Source organism: Hyalella azteca, unplaced genomic scaffold (assembly GCF_000764305.2).
Source record: "Hyalella azteca isolate HAZT.00-mixed unplaced genomic scaffold, Hazt_2.0.2 contig17656, whole genome shotgun sequence".
Classification (NCBI taxonomy): Eukaryota; Metazoa; Arthropoda; class Malacostraca; order Amphipoda; family Hyalellidae; genus Hyalella; species Hyalella azteca.
This window is the reverse complement of record NW_025947432.1, coordinates 13,190-24,213: the sequence shown is the minus strand read 5'-3', so window position 1 is coordinate 24,213 and position 11,024 is coordinate 13,190. Positions and strand designations below refer to the sequence as shown.

Below are 11,024 nucleotides of genomic sequence, written 5' to 3'. Positions count from 1 at the left end.
ATCAAGTGATAAAACCGGGCTGCTCAACTCTAGAATAATTTCCTGAGCATCCACATGCTGCATGGGACAAATAAGGCCTATTAAGGTGCTTGTATTCATCCATTGAACATTTAGGTTGAGTTCGCTACAACTAGGATAGGCGGGACAGGCCACGTGGAGACCGCGTGATCAAGCCAACGCAATACACGTAGAATTTCTCCAAGATGCTCCACATGACGTGAATTATTCCCAATTCATCTCGGTTATTTTTACAAAAAATATACTATAACTAGACTTCTGTACTAAATTAAATTTACAATCAGTTAATAATACTATGAAATGCCCTGACACCATCTCATGTCGCACTTCAGGCTCCAAGTTCTAAATTGTTTTCCATCGATGTAAGCTTTGAATATTGAATGTACAATAGAGTTGAATGAATAGAGCTGAGAGAGAAGGGTGAGCTAAAGAGAGTTTTTTCTGACAGTGCGTAGAAGCAGTCTGATTTGTTATGCAAATTGGGCAGTACTGCACAAGGCTGCTAAGCACCCTTTGTAGTTCGTCAAGCACAGGCAGAAAAAAAACTCAAATATACTGACATCAAAACAAGTAAAAAATTAACTGTGTCGCATCTCAAAAAAGAAAATGAATTAGGTTCAACATCAGCTGTAAATAATTATCATCCCGGTTCGGTTGCTAACTCTAAAAAAAAGTTTGTCATTGTATAGTCACTTGTACGTTTTCTAGGTTTCAGTGAATACCTATAATGATAGCGACTTAAAAAAACTAAATATAAGTAATATATTTTAGTTGCTGTCGTTAAAAAAAAACATCCATGATACTCTCAAAACAAAATTTGGTGTACAAGGAGAAGGAATCCTAGCGCACTTTCGATGCCCTCGTTAACGAAGTCTCCATTATAAATATCAACTAATTGCCTCGCTAGCTGAGAGGCTGAGTAAAGAACATCTCCTGCCTTCTGGCCACTTCATCACATTATGTAACCATCAAGATCCGAGTCGCAGAAAATTGATGAAGATGAAGCAAGAAGGCTTGATATTTCAAGTGGTGCGGAGGCCGAGTTTCAACTTCAAGAGGCGGGTTTGATACGAGAGTGCATTGAGTCATCATCATGAAGCATCAGTAGTGAGCGAGGTAGCCAGGCACCTCTCTGAAGAAAAACAATGAACAAAAAGCTCAACGTTACAGGCAGGATAAATTATCAGAACGCATTAGTGAGGATGAAGTTAACTACAGAATATGCAATACTAGTGGCAACTTCAACTGGAGGATACATAGGAATTGTGGAATCAACAATAAAGACATAGGGGGGTCAACAATAAATGAATGCAGGGAGAGCTTTACGTTATGGAATTATCAATTACAAAACGCTTTGCATTTGTGCTTATATTCAGTGCAAGAATAAAAAGTAACAAAAAAGTGAGAAGAGAACAGCGCTTCAGTATTTGGGATAAGCAAACAAATAGTGGTCGGCCTAAATAAAAAATTACGTGCAAAGAAGTATAACGAATGAAAATAAAAAATCTACATAGAAAGCAAATGAAGCGATTGCGATAAAGATAGACCAAGTATTGATGATTCATGTTATGGCAACAGAGGTGAAGTCAAAGTAATCACGCTTCTTCAGGCACAAGACTAAAATGAGATTATGTGAAGTGCACAAGGCAATGGAATAAAACGTGCACACAAACTCGTCAGGTTACATCGACTGTAGGTACCTGGGAATGAAAAAAATATCGTGAAACAATATTAAATAAGATAACGGATAATTATCAACAGAATAAACGAGGCCATAGCTCGTCTCAGGGTTGTTTGGAGAGGATCGTGCAGGGATCTGAAGAAGTGAGGCAGCACAGGTACGGTTAGGGAGGATCAGGTTAAGTAATATAGAAATAAAGGGTAGTAAGCACGGGAGAAATGCATGGAAAACCATGAACAGAAAAACTTCGAAAAGATTTTATTATTCAGCTCTTTGGCTGGCATAAATTGAGTGGTGCTCAATAATAAATTCGGATTGGTAAACGGTAGGATAATTTGTAGACAAATTAATGCTCTAACAGATGAAATAACGAACCTCTTGAGAACCGGGGATAGTGGCGATTAAATTCACGAGCTGAAGTACATTAGTTAGGACGTAAGAATTCAATTTGAAGTTGATGAATAATTGTTCCGGAGTCATGAAACAGGCAGTCGAACAAAATAGGAAGTTTACAAAAGTAACTATACTTTTTATTCAACAAACAGAATGCCAAACCGGGCGAGTGTCCTCATTTTTGCTTAATTCTCAGCTGCCGATACCATCAAGAGTTTTAAAATCTTAGTAGCAACTATAAATGTGCTAAATCGGCGGAAAACTTTCACGTAAACTAGAGCTACATGTCGCTAGAAGTAGTAACGAACAACCGTTTGTCGCCTCTAAACTGCATTTAATACAGCTGCCAAAGCTGTATTGAATCTCTCTCTAAGCGAACATCAACGAAAAGGATAATTTTCACTATCCGTAAAAGTACAGTATACCTTCTATTTCTGAGCGCGAGCGTCGCACAAGCTCTGAGTGCTACAACATGACATGAGATGGTGTCCTAGACTTAGTAATTGCCGTAGCGCAATCTCCTGCACATTGAATATTGCCTCCATTCTAATTCTCCAATGGCAATTTAGACAAAGTGATAAGACATTTAGACAAAGTGATAAGATGGTATACGAAACAAGCAACACAAGTCGCTTCTAACAAGCACTTTCGATACTGATCATGTTGCAGTCATTCCCGAAACCTGACCGGAACTTGTCCATATGTCATATGCATGAAATTCAAATTGGAAGCCTAGATAGCAGAACACGTTCAGCGAACCCTCAAAACGACAAGAAACAAGTATGAATGCCTAACAATGAATTAGCTGCGACTGCGAGGCAATAAATTTAAGTAAAAACTCCGACGTCCGGAAACAAATAAGCTGTAGAGCATCTGACAGCAGTTTTATACGAAATAACTTATCCGTTTTTCGAAATCGTTATTCGGGAAAGAAAATCTATGCAATAGATATCTGTTAGGCAGCAAAATTGCATCTCATTAATACCTTGGGGGTTGAATCAATCATAGTTGGGTAGCCCACGAACCCCAAACGTACCGTTCAACTTCCATCATTTTCTGTTTTATGTAATAAATTATGACAATGATAAATTCCACTATTTATATTCCAGTGCATCAAAAATATCCGGAGCCCTAGCAAGAAAGGATAAGAAGGAAGCATCATTAGTGGCATCTCAACCTCCTTGGGCTCTCCGCTCGTCAAGTGCCGTGGACTGAGAAGTTAACACCGCAATTGACTCGACTTTAATATCAATAACAAATCACACGGAAAATAAACACTATGTAAGATTTTTATCACCCAAAAATAGCAAGTTTGAACAATACAATTTAATGTCTCAAAAACAGAATTCAGCGAAAAGGCGAGAGCGTCGACAAATTCATGTGCCCAATTTATGTGCAGATGCGGTTCTCTTCACTAGTTCCCCAGCCTAGCATCTCTAACGTCATGGGCCAAAAGCTCAAACGACAAACGAACAGTAAATATTGACCGCTGTGAGACGATGAAATTTTACGAGTAAATTTTCCTCATTTGCTGCACGTTTGAAAGTGTTAACAATGGTAGCAAGTATTTTTTCTTTCCAGCTCATCTCAAAGATCAATAGTTTGCAATACCAAAATCAATGAGAAGCAAATTCTTAAGCAACCGTCTTAGGCCCAGAAGAGACGATCATTGCGTCTATCGTTTTTCTCGAGATTCACCAATAAAGTGAAGATGGAATAAACGTTTTTTGTTTATACATGAAAATATCTCAAGTTGGCCTAGCAAGGAATGCAGCAATTCTTACCTATTTCCAAATGAAGCCATAATATTTTACGCGATTAATTTTACGGGCAATACGGCAGAACAATACAATACGGGCAATACGGCAGAACAATACAATACGGGAAATACGGCAGAACAATTCAGTGAGCTCATGACTCGCGACTCGTAAAATGAAGGAGATGCACGTAAGGCTCACGTGGCGAGGGACGGCAGGGCGCCGGCGGAGCTTGCGGGCAGTTCAGGTCTTGACGCGATGCCGCCCATGGGAGTTGTTGGGGTGGACGCGGTGTCCAGGTTAGTGAGGAGCTGCTGCAGCCACGCCTTCGTGCTCTTGTCGTCCTTCAGGCAGTTGCTGAACGTGTTGTCCTTGAGTTGGTCGGGCAAACACTGGCGCAGAGCTTCTTTTGCTCTGCCAGGATTAGAGGTTTGTTATCAATGTTATTTACTAGGTAAAACACTTACTTGAACGTGAAATTATTACACGCGTTAAGCAGATATCACTCTGTAGGCTCCTTAAGTTAACAGTTTATGAATTATTTAATTTGTGCGGAAATAGTTAGTGTCAATAACGATACGCCACAACACAGCAAAGTGCCGAGACAGAGATCTAGTCACCACAATTTCACTTATTGCTCCAATGCGGAATAACAGAAAAAGAACCGCGATTCGATCATCACCAAAATTAGAATAAATCAGACGATGACATAAAATTAAAACTGGAAAGAACAGTTAACAATCGAAATAAAACCTGAGAATAAATCTGTGAAACTCACGAGTAGCCAACTAAGCCAAGTTATTTTCTTACCGGACATTATCAGAGAGTCTGAGGTAGCACCTGACGACGTGCTTGAGCAGTCTGGCGCTCTGTTCTTTCGCCAAAGCAATCACCATCTTGCCCAGGATCATGGCCACGTGGGAAAACCTCTCGTAAGTCTGCCATCAAATCATTTATCAATCCCAGCATATGAACAATTTCTTGAGTATAGGGGCACTAAACTAGACAACATGCTAGGTCTAAAGCATTATGTCATTAGGGTGTGTTGAACCACACCCGCCGTCTACCAGCACACTTTCCTTCCCAATAGTTCAGCATGTTATATGAAAATAAATGTTTCATGAGTTATTGTGATAATTTTTTACATGAAAATAAAGCTATCACTCGAGATGTTTCAATTTGCATAGTATTGTTGCATCGCAAAAGCCGCTAACCTGACAAATGTGATGCAATCCAGACCCCGTCTCGTCCAAAAGAATTTTCTGGAGGATAAAAGTGGCGACAGTCTTGCTTAGTTCAGAGCCTGACTCCATGATGCGCAGGCACAGGGGGATGATCTCGGTCGCCAGGAGGAAGTTGATCACTTCTTTTTCATCAGTCTGAATAATATATCAAGAAGTCTAGAGTTATTACCTGTAACCTTAAATCTATACAAGTTAATAAAATGTTAATCACTTGCCAAATGTTGAACGATGAAGCCTGAATAGTTAAGATTATAAGGAATAAAATACCCATGAGTTAAGGAATAGAAACACGAGTAACCATGAGAAATATAATAACCACCATCAATTTACTGCATTTTCTCAATGCATTTTCTCCCATGATTTAGACCAAGCTAACTAGCAAGAATTTCAATTCTTCTGCAGGTTTTAACAAAACAAACTAAATCCACAATGCAAAGAACTGTCCTCTTCGACCATAAACAAAGAAATAGAATGATGAACTTCAACAAATCAATATATTCTCCTTTGTTCAATAAACGTATATATATACATATTATCCTTTGAGCCATACCTTAACAAATGTTTCATTAAAAATTGAGATATATAACATGGTATTAAAAGTCCCAAGCACTCAATAAAATAGAGCTAATGTAGATTTCATTTAAATACTGAGCTATTAATTAGACGGAGTGCAATACCTTTAGTAGTGTTGCATTAATGCACAGGAAGTTAGATATGAATAACTAATACTGAGCAGTGAGCAGCATTATGAAGGCTTACCTTAACCAAAGCTCCTATGACGCCCAGCGCAGTGAGACGGAGGTATTCGAAGGGCCGGGTTTTGCAGGAGGTTGACAGGAAGGGATAAAGATAGAGAGGAATGCAAGCAGCCAGGAAGTGAGACCGGGTCTCGGGGTGACTAGCCACGCACTGCAACCACCAAAATTATTCATACAAATTAACTCAGAACTTAAATGAACTCAAGTGTGCTACTAATGCCAAATAAAATTTATACATTTTTAGAGCTGACCACACAAATTTTTTTTTCGTATGGTCAGATATTACTAAGATATTTTTAACCTCAAAATACCATTTGATAAACATATTTTGTGTAAAAAAAAAGAATTTAGCACATGATAAGAGCAAACAGATTCATTTACCTTGTTACATTTGTTTCAGAAAAAAAAATCATTAATGGAATATTTTTCCCCTTATTTGTGTGTGTGTTCAATGGGTGGATGTATATGTAAACATTCTATGAGGGGTAAATGGGTAAAATTGTAAGCCATCCACCGATCTAGAAGGACTATATTAACTATGATTATAACATTCTCCACCTTCCAAATGCTGTGCAGATATGTATGATAAACACCAGCAAATATTAAATACCGTATGGGGTTATGCCTTCAGTCTTTGAGCAGTCCAGGATATTATTTATTATTCAAAGTAACTCTCACTTGAAGTAATGCCAATGCGTTGCATACTCTGTTGCTCTGGCCAGCAGTAAGTGCAGGAGGGCAAATTGAGGGATAAATATTGATGATCTCCTGAAGGAGAGCAGCTACTGTCCCGAAGGAGTGCCAGAGAAGAGGAGCCAAATCTGCCATGGATTCCCGTTTTTTGCTGGCAGCAGGATTAACCATAGTAAACAAATATGTACATAGAAAATTAGGTACTCAAAATAAAGCCTTAGACACTCTTCTCCATATAATAATTGCTTCAGAGAGCTACTGCACTAAAAATGCCACTTAAATTATTTCCTGTATTTCTTTATAATTAAGAGAGTAAAGAACATAATTATCTGAAAAGCTTTGCAGAAGATGATCTCAGGTATTACTAAATCTCTGGAATAGATTTTACTGTGTTTAAGTTTGTGACAAAACTCATAAAATTTCTGTCACGTAGCTAGAATATACTATTTTTGGCATTAAAATGAAAATGCTAAATTATCTCACAAGTATTGAATACGTAGCTACCTCAATTCCTGGAGCGCCTCCTCTCTAGTTTCAGGTTGGTTCAATTGCAGAATGTATGCATAAAGACGCTCTTTTTCCTCTGGGGAAATAGAGGCAGAAGGAACTCCAGCAGCTCCAACAATATCCATGCCACCTCCACCAGGTAAAAAGCGACTGTTTGTTGTAGACTGAATGCTGCTGGTCTGCACACACAATTCAATTACTAAAAAATGATGAACATATTCAAGAGAAGCATTAAACAAATCTTCAATTAATTATATCTTTGGAACTGTATTATTCTTTTTAACAAACATATAGCTTCATGAGAAACTTGATAAAAAATTTGTACTAAAAAATATGAAGCAGTCTGTATTTCCTGCACTGATCAAGAGAAAATAGTAAAGAAATGTAAAAGCCTAAAGAATACAAAACAATCTTCTTGGAATAAGTAACTGCAGAAAAAATGATAAACAGATTTTTTTAGCATTTTGCCTGAAGCAAAAATTTCAATGAACTCGCTTCTTAAAACAACTGCCTTTATTCTGAAAAATTCATAATGCATTAAAAAGTTTCAAGTAAATTTAAAGCCACAGCCATGTTTCAAGAAAACCCTATAAGACCAAGCACAAATTCTTCCAGCAGATGTTACAAGAAATTGATAGTTGTGGACAACAGAGATTGAGCTCAATAAGATTGAGTTTCTTTACAAATGTTGCATGATGTTCTGTCACAAAGCATGATGATCCCAGCAGACCAAACAATGTGCAATCAAAAAATATTTGATGGCTACCTTTTACATTTATAATGTTAAAGAGAGCCATTCTACAATAATATTCATTTCAAACAGTATGGTCCAGTTGTTTCAAGTTCATGTCAAGTCTTTTCAAGTTTCCCTTTGAAGTGTCATGTGCACCTCGTGTGGCGAGTTAGACTGGTGAGGTGCGATCCCTAGCAAATGAAACCTTTACTTTCCAAAGAAGGTCATGTATAGATTTGCCAAAATTGCTTATGTATTGTTATTGCCAGGTTTTCATTAATCTTCAGGGCATTTTCTCATTTATGGAAAAAAAGGCACTATTGTGCTTGCCATGTCCCTCCATCCATCCATCTGTCTGTCTGTCCATTAGTGACTTCACGTTTTTGTCAATGAGAAAATGCACTCTCTGTAACTCACTGCAGTGAGTACCAAGTAAGGTATATTTTTTACAAGCTTTTGATGTCCAATTTAGCCTGCTATTATCAAAGAAGGCAACTAGAGATAGCAACAGCTACAAAAATGAGTCAATGTGTTACTGTGATAGCTTTATATCTTATTTGATGTTTACTTCATTTAAGTTCATTAGGTACTATTTGAATTAGTGATGCTAAGTTTTCAAACATTGACAGAGCTCTCTCCAGTAGTGCTGTGGTCAAAAGAAGTTCATTGCATAGTCTAGTGAAAATGTTTACCAGTGGCTCGAGATCCAAAGAACACCAGCTGTTAACTACTTTGCTTCACAAGACTGAGAGCATTAGGTTGCTAATCTAGTTGAGGTGATGCAAATCAGACAACCAACTTTGTTGCTCTCAACCCACTTATTAAGACTACTGTCAATCCACAAGATTTCAGCAATATTTTCATACTAGCGTTAGTGTGTTTCCGACATCTATCTTCGCTGAATTGTGACTCCTTCAAACCACTTTCAAGAAAATCATTCACATTCAATAACGTAATAGCTTCAGTCATGCATATTTGAAATACATTACCAGGAGATACCTTAGGATGTCATTATTGAAATAATCTAATCACAACCGCCTAGATTTTCACATTGTTCTAACCCCAATATTAAGGGCTCTAAAAAATCATTTGAAGCATGGTTGAGTGTATCAAAGAAGCAGAGCATATTTTCATAATGAGATAAGAACATAACAATTAAATAAGAACAAGAAATACAACTGGGATAGAATTCATAATATTTTAGTAATTCAGTACACACCTGCTGAGGACCAAGGGGAAGATTGTTCATTTTCAAATGTTCTCTTGACACAACAATGTATCAGAAAGCATACAAAACAATTTAAAAATAAATGTGATTAATAATTTTTAATTAAAATTGAGAAGCAACAGCCAACCAGTTTCAATAATGTTGTTCCTGGAAAAAGAGAGGGAAATTAAAATTTATAAGCAGATATATACCATCAGGAAGATGATCTTAGAATAAATTACAAATTTTAGTCTATTAATATTTATTCCTAAATGAAAAGGCTAGAAATTGATTCTGATAGCATAAGGTGCACCCCACTGGCTAGTGTGGCATGGGAAATGGACCCATTATTAACTTGTAACTGACAACCATCTGGAGCTGCACTGTACTAGGTGGTTAACTCAGAGCCTGTACCAATTAGTTTCTTTTCAAAGAAATTATCAGAGGCACAAGGTAAGTTTTCAACTTTTGACCAATAGTTACTTGCTTGTTATTTCGCTGTCAATCCTGTCATAGGTGTCATTCATTTCAAAGCTCAAATTGAAGAAAGATGAATCAGATGATAAACTTTTGTCTCCTGCATTTCATAAGCAAACCCCATTAAGGATAGATAAACAGCAATGTTACATGTCATTGATAACCAAATTCATTGCAGATATTATATATGTTATATAAGGTACTAGTCAAAATGTTGTTGCCAATTGTCTTTCTAGACCTGTTAATGCTGTAACCATGGATCCATGTGATTTAAATTCCATAGCCCTGCAAAAACTTCAGGATGATGAACCTGCATTGTATAAGGAAAAACTTAAACCATTTACCATAGCTGATCAGACCGTGTTTTGATATGACATTTCTTAGCTCGCACTGCCCTCCTTTGTGCCCAAAAAATCCCAATTTTGCTCGCCATGTCCGTCTGTCTGTCTGTCTGTCCGTGACTTCAAGTTTTTGTTGACGAGAAAATGCGCTCTGTCACTCACTGCAGTGAGTACTGAGTTAAATTTTCAAATTATTTCATAAACCTTTTCCACCCCAGTGTGATGGGTCATCTTTATCGAATAAATGAGGGAAGGTATTCAAAGTTATTAAAAATATTAGGGGTTTAATGAAAGATGGCCTCCCAACTTCCTTTATAGCCATCCCTGTCCACCAGGTGTTTTTCTCTTTTGTTCAACTTTATTTTATTCTGATACAAGACTTAATTATAAAGGGACTTGAAATTTAAACCTAAGAGAGAGAGCTCCAAATCAAAAATCTAACCAAATAACTGGATAACTGGAACCCAACTAACAGGCAACTCCTAACCACAAACTGGATAACCGTATAACTGGGAAACCATATAATTGTGTAACCAGACAACCAGACAACAGGGCAACCAGGGCATGGGTTGTCAAAAGCTGCACCTGAAGATGCTTCTGTAAAATATTTGCACTATCAACACATGACAACTATTATTAAACACAAACATCAATACAAACTTCAAAACATAAGTACACAATAAGCTATCAAGCAGGATAACAGATAAATATATTTCTCATCTATAACAGTATATTGAAAAAATATAACTCAGTACTCACTGCTCACTTCTTCAGTACTCACTTCTTACCATGAAACATTTCATAAACAAGTTTAGGCTCATTTCAAAGCTCTTTGCAAGGGCTATCACATGGCTTCTCCAAAAAAATTCCAAATGCTATTCGTAAGGAGCCAGAAGCGAAAAAAAAAGAGTGTCCCGAGTACGGTAGCCCCGACAAACGGGGCTACTTGGGACACTTGGAATAAAACTTCATTTTAAAACATTTGAAGCATGCAGACAAAATTGCAGAGTGTACTCATCCATTACTAACAGTACTCTGAAGTCCTCCTCTTTCATTGTAGATGATGTAGAGGTAGAATATATGACATTTTCTGTGATTTTTACTTGTTTTTCCTTTATTGATATGATATTACCATCTACATTAATTACAGTATTATTGATGCGATATTACCGTATTATTGATGCGATATTACCGTATTATTGATGCGATATTACT

The 11,024-nt window shown here is 37.2% G+C and overlaps 1 protein-coding gene across 1 annotated transcript; it reads right to left on the bottom strand.

The window, feature by feature from the left end:
- Nucleotides 1-610: 610 nt before the first annotated feature.
- Nucleotides 611-9,161, bottom strand: LOC108669636 (CCR4-NOT transcription complex subunit 9). The gene is made up of 8 exons (XM_018157015.2): nucleotides 9,004-9,161; nucleotides 7,049-7,230; nucleotides 6,530-6,695; nucleotides 5,853-6,002; nucleotides 5,064-5,228; nucleotides 4,660-4,787; nucleotides 4,051-4,263; nucleotides 611-1,150 (listed from the first exon to the last, which is right to left on the bottom strand). Exons 1-8 carry the CDS (start codon nucleotides 9,031-9,033, stop codon nucleotides 1,120-1,122), a joined length of 1,065 nt encoding a protein of 354 aa, XP_018012504.1. The 5' UTR covers nucleotides 9,034-9,161; the 3' UTR covers nucleotides 611-1,119.
- Between the last annotated feature and the right edge of the window lie 1,863 nt (nucleotides 9,162-11,024).